The 25628-nt window shown below is 38.3% G+C and overlaps 1 protein-coding gene across 2 annotated transcripts in view; it reads right to left on the reverse strand.

Annotated features, from left to right (window-relative positions):
• The window catches only part of LOC122842212 (serine/threonine-protein kinase 32C-like), a 103130-nt gene that overhangs the window by 70776 nt on the left and 6726 nt on the right, over positions 1–25628 (reverse strand). For both annotated transcript variants that reach the window (XR_006372517.1, XM_044135864.1), the window contains exon 2: positions 2020–2075. Coding sequence is in view for 1 of the 2 variants with exons in the window: in XM_044135864.1 (XP_043991799.1) it covers positions 2020–2075 (56 nt within the window). In the remaining variant the exon portion in view is untranslated. The remainder of the gene's footprint in view (positions 1–2019; positions 2076–25628) is intronic.

The raw sequence follows: 25628 nt of genomic DNA on the forward strand, positions 1-25628 counted from the left end.
AAAGAGTGATGCTGTTAGGTCCCCAGACGCAGCAGGAGCACAGCGTGTGGCCGCGAAACATCAAATGAGATCACCCCCAGCAGCAAGGGCGAAGCGCTTCTGGAGGTCTCTGTGAGCGGACTGAAAAAGACGGAAAAACCGGTGAAACTTTCCACCAAATACTTTAAACTGCCACATTTTCACCGTTATCTTCCTACAGATCAGGAAGCATCCCGCTACACTCAATTGGATCCATTGCATGAATATTACAGGGTATCAGAGTCCAACTCATTTGCACTGGTGTATCCAACATTACGGCTGTTTGGTTCCTTATGGGTTTCTCTTGTTTTGTCACATCTAAATGTTTCAGATGAAATAAATAATTCAGTAAACAGCCAGAAAAGGGTAACCTGAGTAAATACAAGAGACAGTTTTCCAATCATGCCACTTAGTCCCAATTCTGATCTTTTCAACCCCCAAGAATTTGACTTTTGCCACTTTTGTGGAACTAAATTGATTATATAAAATGAAGTTTTCAAACTGAATTTTACACTTATGTTGTGAGAAATGCACCATAATTTTGCACCAAAAGGCCATTGCTATTAATTGTGCTTTCTTTTTAAATTAGATTCCTTTCTTGTTGTTATGATTTTATGACGATACTGTTGGCTCCCAACGCTCCCATAAACTTTAAAATCAATCCACGAACAGCTCCATCCATTGCTACTTCTGCAAACAGTGCACTACATGTATTTCAGAACATTTGGGTCGTAAACCAGGAACACAGAAGTCTGATTGCAATCGCACTTAATTACTAACGCAATCATGGAAGAAAAAAAAGGATTTCAGCACAAAATTTTAATTGAGAATCATATGTTATTGTAGATAGAAACAAAATGGGAGTAAATTTCCATAAAAAAAACCCATAAATGTTTTAATTAATCTCAGAAATTTCTAGAAAAAAAATTTCAATTTCAGAGCTTCAAAGGTCAAACATTTTAAATCTTTGAAACGTCCCAATTTTTTAAAGAAAGTTTTGGATTAATCTAATTTTCTCACAAATGTTCAACTCTGGGTCTTTCATTTGGACGAAAAACTATCTTAATTATACATATTCGCTGGCAGATGGAGGTCAAAAGCTGAAAACTTTAAACTTTAATCTGTTGTGTGGCAAAGCTCCTTGGTTCTCCTCCGTGAAAAACGTTGCTGATTAAGTTACTGACTTCATTAAACCACTAAACAATATTTATATTCACTACTCTGGGCAGCAGTTTAGAAAACATCCCGCGTATCCTTGCAGGGTTGTGCGGTGCTCCCTGGACAGGTCACCAGTGGGTTCAATATATTTTTCTTATTTTAACATAATCTTCATCTTATTCTGCTGAAGGTTCCCTTCTGTATAGCAAAGGTGGTGAAAACAACTTGCAAGGAACAAAGCAATAAGTATAAATTTACATAAATTCACATGTTAATGCGTTGATCATATCCAGGGGACATGTTTTCAGAAGAGAGTATCACAAACAAATGAATAATGAACAAATATTAGCTGAGATGTTTGGGATTTAAAATTAGAATAAACTTCTCAGATCTCCAGAGTCCAATTATGTGCTGATGAAAACGCATTAAAGCCCGCAATACACACATGACTAAAAACTAATGTTGATGAAAAATGTCGTTTTTTAATCCATAAAGTCCACCGATAGCAACACGAACACGTGTGGCCGCTGCTGGGAGTGAGAATGTCCACAAACACCGGAGAAACGCCACGTTTCTCCCTCCAGCCAGATCCAACCCAGCAGATGAAGACAAATGCAGCCACAGCGGAGCGCTGCTCGGTAATTAAACTGAGACGCTGGGTCAGAACTCCCAGAAGCCGGCGGAGTGAGATAGAAAAGTACATTTTACTCTCTTCAAATTGACTTTAAGGAAATAATCATGTTGAAACAGAAAAAATACTCTTTTAGGCACCACAATGTGATTTACCGACCAGGGAGAGAGATAATGAACGCTGAGGATAAAAGGTGAAAAAATCTGCGTTACCTTTCCGAAGCTCCCTTTTCCGATGGCCCGCAAAATCTGGAAGTGATCAAAGTTTACTGTAAGGAAACAGAGACAGAAGCAGAGTCAGGAAACACTGAGCAATTGCAAAATGAGGTTTGGTTCCAACATGATATATGACGTTTTAACAGAACAAGCAACGTCAAACTAACTGTAGAAATACTGAGGCAGCATTAAAGCAACAATAGAACTTAAATTGGAGGTGTTGTACATTCAGCTCTGCGTCTCCAACACCGAACCATGGATTCGTTCACATCGAGTTTATGTGCAGCAGCTATCGACCTGTACTACCAGATCAATAGCCTTCAACTTAAAAACTGCATCATATGAACTTCTTCTTCTTGTTTCCATGATGAGGGGGTATGAGTTTGAAAACATTTCTCCGTTGTGCCTGCTGCTAGCATGTGCTTGTTCTAATTGAAAATCACCATTTTCTTTGATTTCCAATTTTGACTTCCAATGATTCACTTCCTGCTAAGGAGCCCCCTGGTGGTTGAAAAGAATCCACAGAAAAGCCGCATGGTTCAAAGCGTTGGAAAAAAGTAGCGGTTTATAGTCTGAAAAATACGGTATAAATATATATCTAACATAACGAAATAAATTTGACTTTGCCATTTGGTGCCTTGAAATTGGACTTCTGTCTCTTTGAGAAGCTCCTGCTCATCACAACAGCATTTCTCCATTTAGCCATTTACAAACATTCTTCAGAGTGTCGGACTAAGAAGCAGTTTGTATGGTGTTGCTAATTGCTGCCGCTAGTCTGCAGGAGCTGATTTGTGAAAGCAAGATTTTCCACAGCTGGCCTTGGGCATACTGCCAGTTCAGGCACAAAGTAGTTTCTGGTCTCGCTCTTATCAAACATCTACGGTCTGAAAAGGTGTGTGTGAACATTTTCCCTGTCTCACAATGCATGGAAAGTTTCTGATTTTATGCGAGGGCGCTGGTGAAAATCAGAGAAATCAGTCGCACTGCACAGATGATGTGCTTCCACTCGCCGGCCCCCTCCTGGCAACCCATGCTCCTGATTGAGATTTGATCACGGGGAGCAAGTGTAGCCGTGGTCCGGGCAGATGTGGCCACAGCATGACGGACGGCAACTCCAGCGGCGTCATAATGGAATTTCAACGGGATTTTAAGATCTTTTTCAGGAAGCAGTCAAGAGGGCAAAGACAAAATCCAGCATGTTTGGTTGCTCTGAGCAGACCGATGGCCTGTAGGTAGAGCTTCCGGCTGCCTTGATGTTTCTGTGTTGTCTGGAAATCAGGATAATCCCGTGTGGATTTTCCTATTTCAGACTTCTGTGCACAGCTAATCCCTCCATAAGGCCCGGCTCTGATTTCCCCCTCGTTCTGACTCTGTGAGACAGCACCATGAACGCAGCGTTATGTGTGGTATTAGAAAAGGGATTAAGAGAAGTGTGAGAAAATGTAAATAAAGCTAGCCGGGTTCACACACTCAGCAGTTTCTTTTTATAAAGGATTCATTTTTTTCCTCTGACTCAGAGACGCAATGAAAGCAGGAATTCACCAGACAGGATAAAGACGCCGGAGCAGCATTTAGCAGCGCTGACTTTAAACAAAAATCAAAAAGCAGTTTGATATTTACACTCCACTTTAATCAACTTCTTCCAAGCTTAGCAGGAAGAAATTTGAGCCTGAACTCTTTATTTTCTCTCCAGGAATATTTAATGATTTCATCTGAAAAGAGAAAAGAAACAAAAACGGGGAGGAGAAAATGTCAAAACTGTTTATAGACGAGTGATTTAATTCATTCTGGTTTCAGATAATCAATTTTTTTTTTATCAAACTGAGACATTGGGGGATTTATTGATTAACTTGGGACATCCATCTATCCATCCATCCATCTTAAATCAGTTTTGAAATCAGTAAAAGGTTCATTTCTCTCGTTCTTAATGCTGAGTTTCTGTTGCCATAGAGACCCAGCCAAATTATGACTTGAACAAAACTAAACCTGAATCTGTCGTCACTATGAAGCGCGCCGCCTCTCACCCGACACAAAGATGTGACGATGAGCATGACTTTTTGAAATAAAAGTCAGAAAATGTTTCCATCAGGAGAAATCTTCTGAGCAACCAATCACATAAAGTTTTTTTTTTTTCCTTTCTAACCATTGATCCATGATGGCAGCGCTTCCACAAAGTATGAGTCAGCGCTAAATGTGAAGCAAAACATGGAGGAACCCTGGTTTTTCAAGGCCGCTCTTCAGATTGAGGAGGAGACATCGCTACATGCTAAGAGGATAATTGCTGTGGATGTAGTGTTTTCCTGTAGCAACCCCTTTCTGTAGCAGCCTGGTTCCTACACACGCTGGAAGGAAGAAGTATGTAGGAAGCAATGCAAGTCCTATTATACAGGCATACAGGCAGCATAGAATAAACCGCCTCTGCTGAACGGTGAAGGAGGAGAAGTTCGTACCCATAAATAGGTTCACAACATCATAAATGGGACCTACTAAACAAAACTCAAATTTTGGAACTTCCATTTGGGTTTCTACTGGTTCTAAAAGCAGCCAAAGTTCTTAAAATAATGAAATTAATTAAGAAAATAAATGTTTTTTTGGCAATAAGTTAAATGCTTTTTTTTTCTGGTTTCTGGAAAATTAGCAGTTTCAAAAACTTCCCGAATGTGACGTAACAAATCAGTGGTAGGCGTGGTCTGTTACCTAGCAACCCCAGCAGAGTTCCGCCCGTTACCTAGCAACCCGAGCGAAACTCCAGCAGGTCTGGTCAGCTGGTTTTACTGCTGTATGCCCTGTACAATGGCTGCTGGAAAATACAAGCGCTTTGTTCTTACCATACCATCTGGAAACCACTTGATGCGATCTTGTTGGTTCAGCTGGTGCCTCAACTGCTTCTGAAAACAGCCTGAGTGTTTTAAAAAAGAACTCACCCTGCTGTTTTTTTGGCAATAACTTAATATTTTTTAGTGTCTGTTAAATGAGCCGTTTCAAAAACCTCCGGAATGTAACATCACAAATCAACAGGCACTGCGCAGTTACCTAGCAACCCCAAAGAAGAACAGCCCATTACCTAGCAACCCAAGATGAACTGTAAGACGTTTGATCATCTGCTATATGCTCTGTACAATGGCTGCTGGAAAATACAAGTGTTTTGTGGTTGACTTATCATCCAGAAACAATTTGCTGTACTCTTGCTTGTTGTGCAGGAGGCTCCACTTCTGCTTTTTACAGTTTTATGGTTGTGTAATTGCACATAGGTTTGCAGCCATTTTTACAGAATGTGCGAGTGTAAATATTGATCTGGAGGGAGTGGATGGATGGATGGATGGATGGATGGATGGATGGATGGATGGAGGGAGTGGCCAGTTCATTTGGATTTAAAGTGACAAGACACCCTAAAACTGAAATCTCATTGTCTAAGAATGATTTGGGGCAAAAACTGTAATGACTATGTAAACCTATCCCAACCTGTTCAAGGAAGCATTATACGTCACTTTTAAGAGTACAAAACAAAAAATCAGTGAAGCTTCTGATGGACTGCTTTTCCTGTCAAATATTAAATATAAACTCCAGCCAAAGAGTCACCATTTTTCTCACAGAACCACAAGACCCGACTTCTACGCAGGAACATCCGCAGCGAACACCAAAGACCTTAGGAACCTCTGTCTGAGACTCTGATGTGAAAATTACAGCAATCAACAAAGAATCGCTGAACATTTCTGTGAACTCCAACGTTTCACAGTCAAGTGGCGCTTTAGGAAAATAAACTGTTAGACGGTGGTGAGGGAGGCCTGGGAGGAAACCAGCATCTTTACAGCGCACCATGCTGGCGCCATCCAGCACTCTCACGTTTCTCTGGACGCTGCGCTAAAGACCACAGCCAAATGCATCCAAAGCCTCGGCGGAAAGCCAGCTTCTATATTTTATCACCGTGTAATGGGAGAACGACAACCTTCTTTTTTCTGTATGGGTGCTACAATCTGCTGACCCAGCTGGACTCGGCGCTGAGTAGACACGGAGAACCTCATCGATGGGTGTTTGTCTCCTGTAGGGAAGCTGCTGTTGGCAGAAAGCCCGAGTCGAGGTGCACAGGAAGTGTGAGACTGACAGCGGCATGCAAGACGCCCAAACAGGAAGAGCTGAGAAAATCCTGGTTGTGTCTAACCTTCAGATTACTCAATTAGGACTGAAACAAATAATAAAATTAGTTGTCAACTAATCTAGTGATCAATTAATCCAGTGGTTCCCAAAGCGGTATGGATGAATGAAAAAAAAAAAACCTGTTACGCAAAAAGTGTTTCACTGTAAAGATGGTTTGTCGTGTGTTTTGTTGCAACCTGAAGTGTGAAATAAACTTCAGTGGAGTTTGAAAACTAAACATGAGTAAAGATTTATGTCTGGTTGAACGATGTGTGTGCCCAGTTGATTATTTCTTTTCTTTTTAGGGGGGGATTTTATTGTACCGTAATCCATAGGGGGGCCCAGAAAATCTTTTGGACCCACTGAATTAATTAATAAATGGAGTACACAGATTCTAAAAATGGCCAATTTCCACTCAGAGTGGTAAAAACTGTACAAAAAATATTCATTTTGCATTTAACATGAAAAATCTTCTTTGTCTGTAAATATGTTCCATATGTTCAACTGGTTCAAATTGAGTAAAAAAAAAAAAAAGCAAAAACAAAATCTTACCAAGTATTTTTTATTTATTTTCTAGTGTAAAAATCTTAATATACTTTAAATAAAACAAAACTAACTTCAAGCAACTTTTCAACAAGATGTAGGACCTTATTTTAAGTCAGTAATTCCCTAAAATTTGTGAATAAGTGCTTGTTTTACTGGCTGATTATTCCACTTTTAGCATGGAAAAATATCTCATCATAAGTGAAATAATCTGCCAGTGGAACTTCCTGAAAAGTTACTTGTAAGTTAGTTTTGTTTTATTTCAAGTGTACTAAGATATTTCTACTAGAAACTCGATAAAAATACTTGGTAAGTGGCTTTCTGTGTCAGTAGAGTTTTTTGAGTCGTAAGCAAAAACAGAAATGTTGTTGTCTTTTTTTCAGCCAGCTGACCAACAGAAACTGTGTTTCCGTTGATCAAATAATTGCGTAATTTGACATTTAGTAAATAAATTTGCTTAATGGAAACAAGGTAATTTGGGAATTATTTTTTTTTTGATAAGTTCTGGCGTATTGATTAATCTTGCAGAACTGCAGTTAAAACAGTTTTATTTACATCAGGTGAGTCACGTTATCAGCAACCGGATGTTGCCAAGTTTGTTGTCACAATTTCTTCTTCATTGCAAACCATGAAGAAGAAAAGACAGAAAGTAGTTTAAGGATCATGGTGATTCAATAAGTTATCACACAAACAAACTTATACAAGTGAGATTTTAACTGCGTTTCTAATTTAAAGGAAACACCGCAATTTCAAAATTGTATTTCTTCCAAAGCTACTGTATAGCAATATGTCGGGGAGGGGCAAACTTTATCTGGAGCCTTAGTAGAACTTTTTTTTAAAAATTATGTCCGACTTTTTCACGGCAGTCTGATGGGTTGCTGCAAAACTATTCACACCTTTTGACTTTTTCCACATTGTTTTTGCTATATGTCGTCACACCGCGTCAATGATAGTCGGACTTTATGTGGGAAACCAAATGGAAGTGGCGCAAAATTGGAACGTGGACGAAAAGTGCGACAGGACATCCTTGATTGCAAGTGGGCAAATGTGACTCAAGATGTGTCTCAGAAATGCTTTGAGACACAAAGCATTATGATTGGAAAAGAGCTACAAGTTCAGTTCATTTGCTATTTATCATGCTCATCCATCCATCCTCGTATGAGGAAATTTTCCTGCCATAATTCAAGAGCACACATTTTCAGTTTGAAAGCAGGACTTCATGTCTTTCTTCTTAAAACTTGGAAGGCTGTGCTTGCGAAACATTTTCTGCTCACGATTGGAACAGAAAAGTACCGTCGCCTGGCAACTAGAAGGAAACAAACACACCCAGCACAACACTTGGATTCTATTGGCTGACAGGTTGCCAGGCAACGGTACTTTTTTGTTCCAGGCGAGAGCAGAAAATGATTTGCAAGCGAGTAGAGAGATTTGCAAGTGGAGATTTGATCCGAGCAGAAACAAGCTCTGAGTGCGAGGAGAAAGGTTTGAGAGAGCAGAGTGAATATTTGAACGAAAGCAGAAGTTTTGAGCACAAGCATTTACAAGTTTTGAGAAGAAAGACATGAAGTCCTGCTTTCAAACTGAAAATTTAAGCAAAAGTATTAAAGTTTTGAGAACAAAAGACAGTAAATATTGCTTTCAGACTGAAAATGTGTGCGCTCTCAAATTATGACAGAAGATTTCCCCTAATCTTTGCTCTTTTTCATGCTACTTTATACATCTAGTTAGCATCAAATTACTTGTGAAAAATTAAGGTACTTTCTATAAAAACTGATCAGTTTTCATTTTAATTACAAAGTACGTATATATTATGAAGCAATCAGAAAACTCTGATGTTTTAAAGTCGACACTAGCATGATGTCATCGTTCTGATCCAGGGTTTCACCATCCAGCTCATTTTATGAAAGATTTCTGATTATTTCTTACCTCTTGTATTGGTGATTGCATAGGAAATTTTAATCAAACTCTCAGATTTGATAATTAAAGTCGGTAGGAAACATATTTTTATGCAGAGAATGATTGAAGAGGCAAAAAGTTACAGGAGGTGAAGCACAAAGAGTCTGGAAAACAAATGAGGAAAGATCACAAAAACATCTAGAGCATGTAGAAACGAATACAAACTTAGGCTGTGTAGTCATATTTTGATATTAATTATGAATCCTGAGGTAATGTAATTTTCATGAGACATTTTTTATTAATCATCATCACAGTGGCTGCTCCTGGCACAAAGAGCGTATGAGAGAGGAAGAGGAGGAGCCATCGATCAGCAGAAACAACTTCAACTCTCCTGCAACTCTCTGCTGGCTGGAGAGCCAACCCACAACTCAGGACCGACAATTTTAGCCCAACACCTGCTCTGATGTCACCCCGTTTCTAAGATTTAATATTGGAAAAAGACAAAAGGTGAGATTAAAACATCACAGTATTTGTGACGTCTCCATAAAACGCATATCTAGGGAAAACTCAAAATAAACCAAATCACTCAATAATGTTACAGATTTAAATGTTATTGTGTGTGAAACAGTAAGAAAACACAACCAGTACTCAGTGAAATGTGAAACCAATTTTACATTTTAGAGCAATAGGAGAAGATGTTTGCTTAATAAGACATGTCAACTTCCAAAAGAGACAAAGATGACCCCAGTTATTCATACGCCTGAATAATTTTCAGATTAAAGGTTTCTTCTGAATGTTTAGAATGGCCCAGTCAAAGTCCTGATTTAATAGATATCTGACTGAGGCTGCATTCATGCAGCAAGAAAATGCAAATCCATATTTTTTTGCCCAAATAAGACACAAAAAAACAACAACTGGCCAACAGTTATAAAATGAAAGCTCCAATATAATCCTAAGAAATATTGTTCAGAGTATTATGCATAATTTTCAACAACCCATTCTTAGTAATGCAAAGAAACACACATGTATTATATATTTTAATACTTTATCATACTTTTATTTAATTTTGAGACATCCTTTGCTCATTTCCAATCAGAAAGACGTCTATCTTGAACTAAAATCATTTTAAATTGAAATCTTTGGGTCTAACTGCACTCTTTCAATGCTTTCTGTATTCTGAATTATCTATGCCATTCATCAGACTTTCTGCTCCAAGTTTCAAAAGGATCAGCTGCACAAAAACAAACAAACAGAAAATGAACCAAGTGGCCACAAAATGTAAGATGCCTCCATTCTATAATGCAATTTAAATAAAATCAAGATGGTGAAATTCTGAGACTAAATGCAAATTGAAAATTGTTTTACAATCAGTTTCCTTCACCTCTATCTTTATCAATATTTGTAGTCCAGATTTTCTAGCTGTGTGTCTTAAAGATTAGTAATGCAAAGATATAACGAGAAAATCCACAGCCTCAGTATTCAGCAAGAGGTCATCTCTAAAAATATCTCTGGGTGTAACATAAAACCCCCAAGAATGAGGAAGATTAGGAAAAGCAACAACAACAACAATGACTCCATTCTGCTTTCAAGTTCACCCTGGATTCCCCCAAGTAGATAATGTGCAGAGAATCCCCACTACGATCAATAAACCGGACCGATTATGCTGCTGGGCTGTCACCTGAACTGAATGCGTCGAGCCTCGCCTCGCAGAGCGCTGCTGCTGCGCTGGGGCGGCGCGCAGAATGCAAAGCACTTATCTAATGGGGAGGCAACCTAATGCCTTTGATGTCAATAGGGCCTGACGCATTGATCGATGCAATACCACTTAATGCCATGGAGCCAAGGTTCAACGTGAAGATTCACTTCATGCCTCAGAGTTCAGCTGCAAGGATAGAGACTAAAACTGAGGGGAAAAAAAGACTAATTTGGTGGCATTTAAACAACTCAAAGTGGTAACTGCTACTAAGACTTCACAAAAATTTTACTGCGTTCACTTATTTAAAGTGATACGACCTTATCAGGATGTTCCATGAATTATTTATATGACTTCCAAAATAGCATTGATGCATGTGAAAAAAACAAAAACAAAAAACAAATCTCAAATATGGATAAAAACACACGGGAACATCAACTTCCACACCTTCAACTGCTAATTTAATCACAGCGGTGCCTGATTCTTTCTAAGATTGGGAAATGATGGAGTCTCATTAGCAATAGCATCTTAAAAAGTTGCATAAATCATTACCGTTTTAGCTAGCATTAGCATTTTTGCCAAATTTAGCTTATAAGCTGCTGCTAGTATGCTAAATGTATGCTAGCAGTAAGCTAATATCAGTTCATTCGACAGTGGCAAAGTGCTTTGTTGACGCCAAGCCATAGGTCCAGTTGCCTAGCAACCATAATGGTGCCAAACACAAGCTGGTAAAAATAGATATCAAGATCTTGTAGTTTTATTTTATATATAATTTATTTAACCCCTTTTAATAATTTAATTAATGGATTATTAACCAAATTCTTTTTCCACAAATGACTAAATCATTTTAACAACTGCATTAAAATTTCTATTTTCGCTCTGCCAGTTTTTTAACATACTGATATCCTGCTTTATCTGCTGCGTCGTCCGAAAGTGAAACAAGAACAAAAATCTCTCTTAATCCGGAGAGATTAGAACGTAAATTTATGTGTTCAATCTGGCACATAAATGTGACTCTTTTGGAGAAGCTGTGTCGTTCTCAGTCAACAAAACTGGACTCTGAAGGATGAAGCTCCTAAAGATGGTCACTCCCAATGTTATTCTTCATGCTACCGATAGCACTCAAGCTAACATTAGCGTTCTAGTCAATTTTAGCTACAAAACAACAGTTTTAATACCACATATACAAAGTTAATATTAGTCAACCTGTTATTATTAGCATTTTAGCTAACATTATTTTAGCTTGTTAAAGGTGGGGAGAAATTCACTTCTACTCAGACATACAGTTCATCAAAACCAAATTATCTTGTATGTAATTTAATTTAACATTGATCACGTTTTTATACCTGCTTAGAGTGCATACATTTTGTATTTTATTTAACACTAAATGTATTATTTTTGTTATGCATATTTAACTAAACTTATTTAGCAAAGTGGGTTGTTTTCCCTAAAAACGGCTGTAAATATCAAAGTACTACAGGTGAAAAGGTGGCTGCAAACACCTTTTTTTGGGAATAGTTACTTGAACTAACCTGTAAACCCACCATAACTCACGATCAATAAACTCTGTTCTCTACCATAAGATTACGATGTTATTTTTAGCAAAGTGGTTATGCAACAGAACAATAATCGCAATTCCTAAAGCAAAATGAAGGCTTTTGAGGTTCCTAGTCAAAGTCCTGACTTGGATCAGAATGAGATCCTGTGGAAAAACATTAAAAAGGCAGAAATAGTTTAATCTAAGACAGGTAAATGTGACAAAATATGTAAAACCAGAAGAAATCTGTAAAGGCCATGAAAGGTGCAACACATACTGGAGCTCATAAGGGAGGAGACAGAAACAAAACAGAAACTTTGCTATATAACAAAGCTTTCACTTGAAAATTACAACTGGCTAGTTCTGATTAGCTACCAAAACAAACTTCTCTCCTTTCACTTCTGCTATCTTCCAGGAAGTTTCTCCCAGAATCAATCCTGCAGCCACACAAACATGAGTTAGGTGGATAAAAGAATCTGCACCGTCATTCGGCTGCTTTCTTTCATCTGTCTCCTGATTATCTCAGTCTGTCAGAATATATCATTCATATAACGCTCAAGCTTCAGTCCACATGACTGAGTTCCAATGTTTTCGCCGGTATTCCCCCTGAAACAGCTCGAGATTCTGCCAAGGTTCTGTCACACGGGGCTCTTTCTGCAGCGGCTGCAATCTGAATATCAAATTAAAAGGGAGACGGGAGAGCGAGTATGAAAGCAAAGCTTTGTCCTTTGAGAAATGAGAAAATCTGAAAATGTTAATATGAAGCACATCTGAGAATCAGCGTGACTAGAGCATCGTCTTGGACAGAATCAATGGGGTCAGGCATCAATCATTCTTGTTTTATCTTCTGAACATACTCCATCTTCTCATCCAAACTGTCTTCTTTGATTTCGCTGACAGGTTTCCATTTGCATAAACGCCGAACACAACAACCTGGAAGCTTTACAGCATCTGCAGAAAGGTATTGTTTTAAAATATGAGCACTACATGCTTGAGTGCTCACTACATCGCTTTTATATCCACACGGGCAATGCAGAAGTATACGACTGAGTGCTTGTGAAACCAGGATCATTAAAGGCCCTGCATTAAAGAAACAGTTTGCTTTGCAGCAGCTTCCCCTCCCTCGTGATTACTGAATATTTTAGGCTTCTAGTAAGCCACATTTCATGGTGTGTAGTAGTCAGCAGCACCAGAGAAACCTACTGCAACATTTATCCTAATTTCATTCTGACATTTTCCATAGGCCGTATTTATCCTTCTGATATTTTTTGATAGTCTCACCATGACACATGTTCTTTTGATCAGCGGAGGGAAGGCCATGAGCCTTGGACGGCGATGAAGGGAGAAGGTCTGGCTGGAACCGGAGCGTTAAAGGAGCTTGTTTCATCTCCAGCAGCACAACTTTTAAGATGATGCTGATTGGGAAGCTTTTCGTGAAAATCAAAGCAGATTTGACTGTTTGAGAATCATGAGGGATGTGATTTTTTAGAAAAGAAATCAGACAAACGTAAGGGGGATTTGACATCTGATGATCCGGCAGATTCGGTGAGACTGGGGACCAAAATTGCAAAAGTTTTTTATGCTTTCACCTGTTGAGGTTCACTTTCACTCTGTCTGCTAAGATGGCGTGTTGAGATACAACAGCAGTGAATTTCTACATTTTGAGATTAATATCAGCCATTTTCTAGGAAATAAATTGGAAGTTTCAGAATTTTGAATGTCAAATATTTGCTAGAAAATGCTCAGAAATTTTCAGATTAATCTCAAAAGATTTCTGAGGAAAGAACTTGGAAATTTCAGAATTTGAAAAGTAGAAAATTTGCTAGAAATTCTAAAATATTTGGATTAATCTCAGAATATTTCTGAGGAAAAAACTTGGATATTTCATAATTTTAAGTAGATAAAACCCCCTGAAATCTTTAGATTAATTTTTAGATTAATCTCTAAATTTTTAGATTGTTTTCTGCTGATAGCAACTTGGAAATTTCAGAATTGGAAAAAGTAAAAAATTATTTAGAGAAAATTCAGAAATTTTGAGAAATATGTTGGAAATGTCAAAAGAGGAACATTTCCTTTTTTTTTTTAAGTTTACGCCTTCTCTCAAAAGTCAGTTAGACAAATCATCAAACCATCAACAGTTTATACACAATGTATGTATAAAGATATAAAATCCTACATTTACTTCACAATAATCAGTTGGTTGAAACTTAAATAAATCTAGAAAGTAGAAAAAAAAACTACGGTCATTTAGGAAACCAAAAGGTGAACTGGAATCGGCTGGAAGCCGTGTTGGCAGGACGCAGCTGGAAACTGGCCATAAAATCCCTGATAGGTGGATCTCCAGTTTTCCACTCAGTGGGAAATTTCTGCTAATCCTTCCTGTAGACACAACCTGGTTGAGAAGCTGCAGTTCTGCTTGGCTCAGAAACTTCAGACGCTGGAGCTGCAGGTCCAGGAAGAACACGTGTTTCTACTCCATTTAATAATGTTCTCAATTATCTCACAAACATCTCACTTAGTTAGAAAATAACTCATGTTCAGGTTTAATTTCTTTGGTTTCTAATTTTAAACATTGTTTTTTGTTAATTTCTTTCAGGAATCACAGTTAAGGGCAAAACGAGTCATGAAATGATTTATACTGATTCTGAGGCTCTTTTTTTTGACTATTTTACAAAAAAAAAATTCTAATCTAAATGCATTTTATCAGCTGTAATATTGTTCTTCAAAATAAAAAGAAATGTAAGACACATTTTTTTTTAAATTACAGCAATTTTAAAACTAAGAATACTCACATTCTTGCTTTATCATAAAATTATCTGCAGACATTAAAACAGTTTTTATGTCAGATTCCCACAAAAAGTGGCTTTAACCTCAATCATCCCTTCTCTGAATTGTATAACAGAGTATTAAGCCTATGATAATTAGTTTAATTTTGAAAATAGTCATAATGATAGCAAATAATGACGCAATTTAACCAGTAAAAATGTTAAAATTACAAGAAAAACGTTACTACAACCTGTTGTGATCACTTCAGTTGGTTCTTTCTTCTAAATGGTTTGCAAAATTGTCTCAATGTTCGGCTACTGATAATAATTTGTTGGAAATGTGATGCATTTCCAGTAGATATTTAGTATTATTTGTAAAACATGCCAAAGTAAAACTTCACAAAAAGTTTTAATATTTTGTTATTTTTTGATGTTAGAGCACAAAAATTACAACTTTCTTTCTCTGAATATTATAATGTATTTTTTTTAATATTATGACTTTATTCTCATATAAAAAAAAAAGAAAAGAAAAAACTAAGTTTGGCCCCAATTTTCAATCTTAGATTTGGATTCAAAGTCCAAGTCCAATAGACGCTCATTAAACAAGTTTGGAAACCAAAGAGGTGCATTTGAAAAATAAAAATAAAAATCCAGATATTCCAAAAATTACATCTTCAAAAAACAAATATTTGATTAATCAAACTGAATTGGTTAATCAAATTAAGCAATTATTCAAATGAAGTGAATAAACGATTAATCGAATTAAGTGACTAAGCAATTAATTGATTACGTTTTGATTAATCACCCAGCCCAATCTGTAAGCCATAATAGTAAAAATTAAACTACATCACTGTGTGAATCCAGAAGTAGAGAAATCGATGAGTTTTTGAATTGAATTAGTTCTTCCCGGCGCGCTGCACCAGAGGAAAGGATTAAACTCGTTCTCCAAGAGCAAACCTTTTATTTTTATCTGATGCCTCACACATTACCGGCGTCATGTCAGCCTTACCGTAAGTAAAGCGGATCATTGAACCAAACTCCCACATTTAGCAAAGAAACTGCAAACTGCTGCCTCTGTAAGAGATTTGCATGTGAAAGTCGTTTCCTGCAAAACCAGTGGGAAAACAAGAGAAAACAAAAAATCCTGCCATCCCAAACTCCTCAGTGCCTGCACAGCGAGCTGAGGGCTACATTTGATGAATTTGTTTACTTAAATCTCTATCATCACGGAGCATCATTATTTTCTCCTTGCACACTCCAGCGCTAATGCGGTCTAAATGGGGCCTCTCCAAACAGAGCGTCGCATGAATATTCATCATAAGCACAGGGTCCTTTAAGGCTTTGCAGTTCGGCTGAGGTTGATAATTGGCCATTGAGAGGGAGCTTTGGATACGCGGAGGATGTGCTGGTGCAACTTTACACCAAATTCCAGCTGTGAGTCATGTGGTCGTACCGTCTTGAGTCTTCCTGCACGCGCATTAATTACCCTCGGTTTTGTTTTTTTCTCCGACTCTCCATCTGGTGGGCAGCTTTTAGGGCAACACAAAGGAGCCATTGTGCTGAAAAATTAGAGCGGCCATTAGGGCTTTTGATGTTGCACTAATGTGAGGGCCATCTCTTAAAAACAAAAACAAAACCAGACTTGGAGAAGAATGCCACTCCCACGCTACGCCTTGTTGCTACGGTTGCATGTTAAATTAAATTGAGGTGATCGAAGAAGAGCACAGATCAGGGATGTGAATCTCAGCTTGAAACTGGCTTTTTGGCTGTATGGAAATAGGTTTATTTTGCAAAACTGCAATCACACGAGTCACATGATCAACAAACGGATGTTACCACTGCTGCAAACCATGGAGAAGAAGACAGGAAGTAGTTGGAGGATCATGGCGGCGAGGTTTTTAATGACTTATTGGATTAACACACTTATTTTATTTGCGCTTATTGAATGGAGACGCTGCAAAATAGATTTTTTTCAACATTTTTGGATGCATTTGTAATGGAAACGCAGCAGAAAACCTCTGGATTCTTTTAAGCGTAGAAGATCCTTAAAGTATTGCTGCTCTAGACTCCATTGTTTCCTCAACACTCCATTTCCACCATTAATTTACTTCATCAAACTCAGACACATGCAGGCATGTCAGCGCGGACAGAATACCAAAACAGTGTGACGTGAAAAAAAGCCACTCAAATGACGGCAATCAATCATCACAAACGTAGAGCCGCGGTGCTGAGAGATGTGAAATTGGACCTCTGCGCGCAGGGAAAATCACCACAGGGGTCCGAATCGTACATCTAAAGATTGTCTAGATGAAGAGGGAGCGAGGCGAGACGAGAACGCTTCTGCACTGCAGTATGGAAACTCTCAGATGCACGGCACTGTCACAACAAAACATCATCTGGACCATGTGAAAACGTCTGACGTTGCCGTGGCGACGGGTTCCTTTGTGTGTGTGTGTGTGTGAAAGGAGATCATTCTGCTGTGTTATAGGCCTGCTGCATCATCAGGTCCCAGTATTGGCATAATTTAGTCACTGAGATTCACGACTCCTGGGCCTGAATCGGCACATTGTGTATTCAAACGTCTCGATTTGTAAATGAAACACGGCACAGGAAGCATGCAGGAATACGTTCTCTGACCCTATTATTGATCATTATTGTTATTGTAAATCAAAGGTAACGTAGTGTGGAGTTATTCCTGCAGTGAAGCTGTACTACATGTGATGGAACGTGATCAAACGTTCATCAAAATATCCTGAAACCACTCAGCAGAACCATAGTTGCTTCTTCTGTTTGACCAAAAGGAAATAAGATGTTAAAAAAACACCAGCTAGATTTAAAGAGGTACAGTGATGAGGTCACAGGTCGTGGCACATTTAGCATTCAAGAACCGAATTTAAATAAAACATAAGAAGTCATTTGATTAAATTGTAGTCAGTTGAGCCACACATTTCCACTGAAAAGCAGCAGATGAAACAGATGCTGCCGAAACGAGGAGCAAAGGAGGACGTGAAGAACTTCAGGAATTTATTTTCTTCATTTCAGGCTGTGATAAATCAATCATTACATTGCCTTTAATGCTGCTTTTGGTCTTGAATGCTAAAAAGCTTTAATGTAATTATGACTCTTGCACAAGTAGGGATAGAAGTGCAGAAAAAGATGTTTTCACAGAACAGAAACAAAAAGTTGAAACTTAATATGTAGACAAGAAATATGGCCCATACTTTCCAGAACTGAGACAATTCTGTACAATCTATTGTACAATCTACAATCTATGTACTGTACAATCTATTTTTAATGCTACTTCTTTAATATACTGGCTACCTTTTAGAGGAAATAACTGGCTACTTTCCTGGTCAATATCTGTTAATCGAAACCGTTGCTTTCATGAGACTTAATGGGAACTTTACTTGCTACTTGTCTGAACATTTGTGGAAATAGCTGGCTTTTATTCTGGAACTCTCTTGAGGCCTAATGGTTATTTTCTATAACTTTAATGGGCTTTCTGTAACTTCCTCAGAACTTCTGTAAAATTGGGTGGTTACATTTCTAACTCTCCCCAGACTTACTGGAACTTTAAAACTGCAGTAGGTAACTTTTATAAGAATGTATTTTTATATATTTGTTGAAACCATAATGAAGTCCTGACATGCTACTATAAAATAGATGTTTTGTGGGGGGAAAATCCTCCTCCGAGTCGTCCTAATGCTGTTTACAGGACTACACTACTGTGAGTAAGAAACAACCAATTAGACGCACAAGAAAGGTCTCAGAAGTGTCAATCATGCTCATGTTCCTGCTGCTCGATGCATGTACCACTGTTCATAATTATTATTGCTGGTATGCTGCAGCTGTGCTATTGGTGGAAAAACAACCAAATGTTACAAGAAAACTTCCATTTGTTTGAGTTCTGCAGTGAGAGCGGAACCTGTGTGGTGTGATTGTCCAATTTTCAGACAGTTCACGGTTTTCTCAGTTTTATTGCATCATGTGTTGACTGGGAAGTTTCTCCAAATTCACAAGGTGTTTTGCAGAATATACTTTTCAGTACTTGCCAGGAGAAAAGTACAGTAAGATGTCAAGTTCAAGATGTCTCAGTTTAAACATGACAGATTCTGGATTGCAACAATTCACCAATTAGTTTGGATTTGTTAATCAAGGTTCCTTTAATTTCGACTGCAATAAGAGACTTTGAGTATTTGGAGCAAAACTATTCTTAGATGGATTTGAAAGCAAATAAACCTTCAGCGTCTTGAATGAGAGTCATATTCTGTGTCTATATTAGTCTCTCTCTTATCAAGATTGCACAATATTTGACCAGTGTAGGCATTTCTGGAAGAAAATATAACAAGAAGTTTGTCAATAGCAGCAAAAATCCTCTTTTCACAAAGTTTCAAAAACATTTAGCTGAAGAATTGAACCTCAACACCAAACACAGGAGACGTGTGTACATCTTGATGCATTTCTGTGGGACCTGGTTTTACAAACCGCTGAGCTGTGACCCATCCTAAAGTAATAGACCATGCTCCAGGGTTAAAATGCCATACTAACCTTTCGACTGTTCGCAGAGGGACACATTAGGGCTCTATTTAAAGCATGATGTGAGGTGGAAAGGGAATGCAGCAGAGGCAGGAACAAATTGGCTGCATGAGAAAAGCGAAATAGTGAGGCTACACCAGATCTGTCAGGAAATGGCACTATTTATTCCCAGCCAAACGTGCAAAATACACAGAGAGCTGAAATATGCACCTACTCCTCCAAACATGGACGTAAAGTTAATTCCTTAACTGTTCCAAAGGTAAAGCTGTCTTGGATGAGTGCATTCATTAGAAAAACTAATGTATCTATCATCATAGCTCTGTGGATGGTTGGCACAGTGCAATTCAGGCATCAAACATGTAAGAAAAGGAGGGAAAAAAAGCTTTGCTCTGCAATAACAGGGGAGATGTCGCATTTAAAAAATGTGAAAACACTGCTGCTGCTGCTGCGAAGCACAATATGCATAGTGCTGCATTTAAGTGTACATTTAAGGTGAGAGGGAAAGGACACTGTGGCCTACTTCTTTTCCCTCTTAGCAGTTCTGCCTTGAGGAAAGCGGAGGACACATCATGTTCTGGCCCAGATACACCTGACTTCTGTTTGTTATTGCAGGTATTTAGAACAGAAGAGTATCTTTAGTTCCGGAGTCATGTCCCCATTCACACGATGCATCAACTCCAATCAAGTTTTTTCTTTCTTGTCTACAGCTTTCTGACTAGAAATTAAATTTGACATATCTCTTTCAACACCTGTAAGCAGCAGAGGGAGGATGTGTTTATAGACTTTTGCTTTATGACTAGAAGCAGACTTGTTTGCATACACACTCCAGCCCCCTCAGGGGAAAACTATTCATACAGGAGCAGCTGGAAGGGAGGAGTTTCTGTCAGATTTAATAGGGATGCCTTTTACTGGACATTCAGTCGGGAATATTGCAAGAATGACAATAAGAATCTAAATGCAGCAGGTTGGTCAGTATGCTGATGCGTCTCTTAACACTGCCTTCACACCACAGTTTAAAACCCAACAGGTTCTTGGAGAAATCAGCGAGTTCCCCTGAGCTTATAATGGAGCATTCCCAGATTGATTCAAACATGCAAATATCTTCGCTCAAGTCAGGCTGCAACAAAACAGAGTGCACCAAGTAGCTGGATTACACAATCCACAACATATAAATCGATAAAGGTGCATTCACACCATCCCTGTGTAGTCCATTTTAATCGTACTCTTGTTTGTTTGCCTAGAAAGTTTGGTTCGTTTGGGGAGCCGTAAATGGACCATCAAAATCTGATGCTGACCAACATTGTGAACTCTGGTTCGCCCACTAACTAACGTCTTGGTTCAGTTGAAGCAAACTCTGGTGCAGTTTGAACGCAGATTAAATGCCAAGTGGACTGGAAACCACTACAAAAGCAGGAAGTAGACTGCAGCACAAGGTATTATGGGTAAATATAACCAAAACAAATACACAAGTCTAGCCTAGTCACAAGATTTTTTTTTATTTTTTTTTTATTTTTTTTACCAAAGACAAAAGAGAAATATTACAACCACAAAAATCTAATACTACTACATTTTTTTTTACATTTTGTGAATTGAAGATGTACTCCGTGTCTTCTTCAGAGGTTTTCGTGTCGTTTCCTTCAGTTTTTCTAGGTGCAGTGCCCCCACAGGTGAGGAGGGGAACAGGTTTTTCAAAAGATTTGGTTAGTTTGACAAAGTGCAGAGTGAAAGCAAACCAAACCAACTGAAAATGTAACAAAGGTTGCACCTTTGCTCCCCAGTCAAACTGAGTCCATCAGACTATCAGGTGTGAAAACACCAGAATGACTTGATCAGTACTGCCCAGCAGCAGTTTCCAAACAATTCAACTTTAGTCCCAAAAACACCAGTGAAAGACTCCTATGACCCTGAATATTGACTGAAAACACTACAAACCCAATTAATTGGAGGACAGTAGATGTTTGCTGTTATTCCAAGACAGTTTCCAGTGTGTGCATTGATGCATATTAATGTATATTTGGTGTTTGAACTAATAAAACAGGCAGCGATAGGCGTTTTATCAGTATGTGTGTCTTAATAAAACCACTTGGCTAGAAAGAATTAAGTCCAGAAGGTTGCCTCTTTGTGCCGCTGAATGACAGTGAAGATAATAAAGTTCAGAGCTGCATCTTATTGTTGACATTAATTAGATCTAATCAGCCTTTGGTTTAAAATAAACTGAGAGTAAGAAAGACATCTGATTTCTGACCAGCAGTTTGTGAACTTGGGTTTAGGCGCTCTGATCTTCTCCCTCGCCCTGATTTCTCTGATTAGCCATGTTAGTGTTGCGTGCATGTGAAAAATAGCGAGTGACAAACCCTCTGGCTGCTCAAGAGATCTCAGAGCATCGCATGAGGTCCTCCAGCGATGAGGGGGGTGGCATTCGTACATCAAAGTGGCTGACCGTCCTGTCATGTCCACTTGCAGTCACACAGAGAACAGTTGCTGGCCTATTGCATCTCGGTTATGCAAGGTCGGGAAACTTTAGCATGAGAGCAGCTCTAAATCTGTTACTTATACTCTCAGCTCTGACTGCAGCATGTTAAGATGAATACAAATCATGGCACAGCAGAGGGAAGTGCTGAGTCAAACCGTGTCAAAGCAGCTAACTAGGTTGTGAATCAGGCACAAAAGCTCATGCATCAGACCCAGGGCTTCAAAGCGCTTCATGAACAACAACTCTCCCTCCTCCAGCTACTTGTCTGAGCTGATCCAGGCTGATAAGACAGGCGTGATGAAATTTTCTACGAGTTCTGTTTGTTGGATTTATTTGGTTTTCCACAGATATCAAATGTCAAATCAAGAATGACGGATGCTTCAGAAAGAGTCTGAGAGGCTGAACTTTAGTATCTGTGTCTGTGTCTGTCTAGACTTCATGGAGAACATCAGCACACATTCACTTTGTCTCGCTAGATCTGGACTTACAGCAACTCACCTATTCGTCAAGACCAGGGGTGTCGACCTCATTTTTGTTTTGGGCCAAATCAAGATCCCAAATACTCCTAAAGGGCAGGTTGTGACAGAATGTATTGATAAAACCTGTTCAGAAAATGTTAAAATATCAATGAATTCTCAAAATGAAATTTTGTTGAACATCTTTCCAGTCCCTTCAGGATTTCACAATTGTTTTGTGATTTTGGCAATAAAAATCAAAGTGTTTGTGGTACTAATTTGGAAATATTTGCTCTTATTTATGTTGGCAAATGCAACTTTTTGTTACTTTCTGCATTGATTATGTATCACAATCTGGCAGCAAGTAAAGCAGAGACAGCTGTTTAGTACAAGTAACAAAGTTTTTGAGAAAAAATTGCAATAAACTTCCAATTATTAGTTAAAAAAAAAAAGTATGGGGATTTGTTGATTCTCCATGAATTTCCATGATAATTTGCAAGAAACTGGGGGGACTGGTTGATATAATTTGGCAGCAAACAGATAAAAACCAAATTGATTTGATTGATATATTTATATTGATAATATTTAAGTACACTTAGTGTTTAGTCTAGAATTAGACGGGCACATAAAAAGCAATGGCTGGGCGAATTTGGCCCACAGGCCTCGAGTTTGACATATGTGGTCTAGACCAATCTAACACATCATTCTGCATTCTTCTGAATTGTTCCACTGAAGCACAAGATGCATATTAGAGACTGAAAGGTGAACATGAAAGATAAATTAAGCTGCGCAGAAATTAGCTCCAGAAAGGATAAAATTTTCGTCTGTCCTTTGAATACAGTTTGTGTATTTGTGGACTGTATCTGTAGTGGGAGGAAATTAAAAACTCAAGAGGCAGAGCAGCAATAACAGAAGAAGTTTGGTTAACGGGGATTAATCCTTTTACTAAAAAATAAGATTTTGTGCAGCAAAGGGAAGAGTGCTGTTCTCTATTAACACGCTGGAATAATTCTGCTATTAAAACAACGCAGAGAGAGTGAGGTTATCTGCCAAGAGCTTTTAATTGGTTTCTATGGGAAATGATGTCTTAGTGGGGTGTTAAAGTGAGAGAATCCAGGGTTTTGTCTACCACCAGCACACAGAGGCCTCCCAACTCCTCCACTTCCTCATAGAGGCAGACCCGGCGTTATGAACTGGATTAAAAACTACAGAGAGTTTCCCATCAGTCAGCCTGGCGCGCGGCTTTGGCTGTCTTTGTAATCTGCGATCCTCCTGGTTTGCTGCGGGGAAGCCTGAGCCTGAGCGCAGTGAAGATGTACTTACAGTCTCATTCAGGTTCCCCCGCAGGAGCCGGGCTGAGGAAAACTGCCGTCACGAACTGGATGGAAATAAGAAGCCGAGGAAGTCGAGCTGGAAGAGGCGAAATGTTGCTCCATCAACTGAATGTCAAACCAACTACTGCTGCAAGGTTTTGTTTTCCTAGTCACAAAGAAAAGCACGTTCTTTGATTTAGTTTTATTTTCTGTCTACAGAAAAGAGTCAATGCAGAGAAAGAGGAAATGCATTCTCCTCTCTGCACCAAAGTTTTTACAGCCTTGATGCTTGAATTTTCAATTGTACTTTAGTTTTAATCATTTTTAAATCATGTTTAGTTTTAGTTTTGTTCCTACTTGTTTCAGTTATAGTTTAAGTCTTTGTTTTGTTACATACCAGGGGTAAGACAGAAGGTAAGTTATAAAAATAGTTTTTTATGCAACTATTGTAAGAACAGTCACAATTTTTAAGAAAATTTGTTAATTTGGTGTAAATAAATGATAATACACACCAGGCAAAAACATCACCTGCAAAGCAGATCTTGTTCAAGCTTTTCAAGTTTAGTTTTTTAAATGTTTAGTTTTTATTAGATTCAGTTATTATTTTAGTCTTTTTTTTGATAATAACAGTTACATACCAGAGTCAAGGCAGAAAAAAAGTTATAGAAATAGTTTTTGTGTAACAAAAGCTCAGAAAACTGTCACAATTTTTTAGTAAATTTGTTAATTTAGTGCAAATAAATGACCATACTTCTCAGACGAATAATCACAATAACACATGAAAAGCAGGTCTTGTGCAGGTTTTTCAAATGTTGACCAATTGTTTGCTAGTTTATATTTTTAAATGTTTTGTTTCAGGTTAGTTTTTATTGATTTCAGTTACTGATTTAGTCTTTTGCCAGATACAAGCCAGGGGCAAGACAGGAAACAAATCATAGATAAAACTGTCACACTTTTCAAGGAAATTTGTTAACTTAGCGTAAATGAACAACTATGCATACCAGACAAGTGTAAAAGATACATATGGCAGAGTAAATTTCAAACATTTGGCAAACACAATAACTTCCCCTGCACACGGGGCTTGTGTGAGCTTTTCAAGTGAACTTTAAGGTTTCTGTAATTTTTCCACTGTAATAATTACCAGTGCAAGACACTGCTTTTATCTAAAACACAGTTATATTAATTGGACAGTGATGCTTTCTCTTGATTTTTGCTGACATAACAAAAAAAAAAAAAAAAAATTGGGAACTGGACCACATACTGATGGGACACCAGGGAAAACTACAAAAGTTTTCTCTATAAATTCAGTTAATTTTTGTTATCTTTGTGAGCAGTCATTAAAGTTTCAGGTGGATTTCCTTTTTGGAAAGTCTTATTTGTACTTGTAGTTTTGTTATCTCGTTCGTTTTCATTGACGATAATAACCTTGGCTCTAAATGAACACACATCTCAACAAGCGAGAGCGACCTTTCCTCCAACCATCACCTGTATCACGCTGAGCTCATCGCTTTGAAGGCTCCTTCGCTGCTACAGCTACCACCGCCTGAAGCAAACTGGGTTACGTAGCCCCGGAGAGGTGGACAAAGCCGACACGTGTGGCTACGGGCAAACCTTTTATGAGACAACATGAGAAGCAGCGTAGGAACTTTGGTCGGGACTGAAGAGGAGGGAACAAAGGAGAGAGAAGAGAACCTCACGACAGATTGAAAAAAACAAAAACTTTTTTATAAAACATTGTTCCAGGAGAACACAGCCATTGCAGTGACAAGTTAAAATGGGTGCTGTCAGCAGGAACAGCAGATGCAGTCAGGCAGTAGAGGAAAAAAAACAACAACACAGTATGAGACTCATAGCCAGTCCGTCAATCCGAACGGACTGACGGACAGACTGACGTTTCAGCTGTCCTGAAACCAACAGGACAGCTGCTACAGCAGAAAACCAAGCTGCAGTTCTCTGAGTTTAAGTTCTTCCTTAGAATTTATTACTCTGTTATTGAAGGTTTATTGTTTGAAATGTATATCTCTCTGTTGATTGACAGCAAGTTGATTTTCTTTGCCTCCATAAACAGGAATACACTGACAGCGGTTATTGCGGAATTGTAGATTTACTAAAAGTATTTTGGTGCCATTTTTAAATACCTGCAGGTTTCAGTAGGAATACCCAAGTATTTTTGGTCTAGTTTCCAGTGTAAATATCTTAGCATGCTTGAAATTAAACAAAACTAGCTTAAAAGTGGCGATCAAGCAAGAGATTGGAGGATG

The sequence above is a fragment of the Gambusia affinis genome, linkage group LG13 (assembly GCF_019740435.1).
Source record: "Gambusia affinis linkage group LG13, SWU_Gaff_1.0, whole genome shotgun sequence".
In the NCBI taxonomy this organism is placed as follows: Eukaryota; Metazoa; Chordata; class Actinopteri; order Cyprinodontiformes; family Poeciliidae; genus Gambusia; species Gambusia affinis.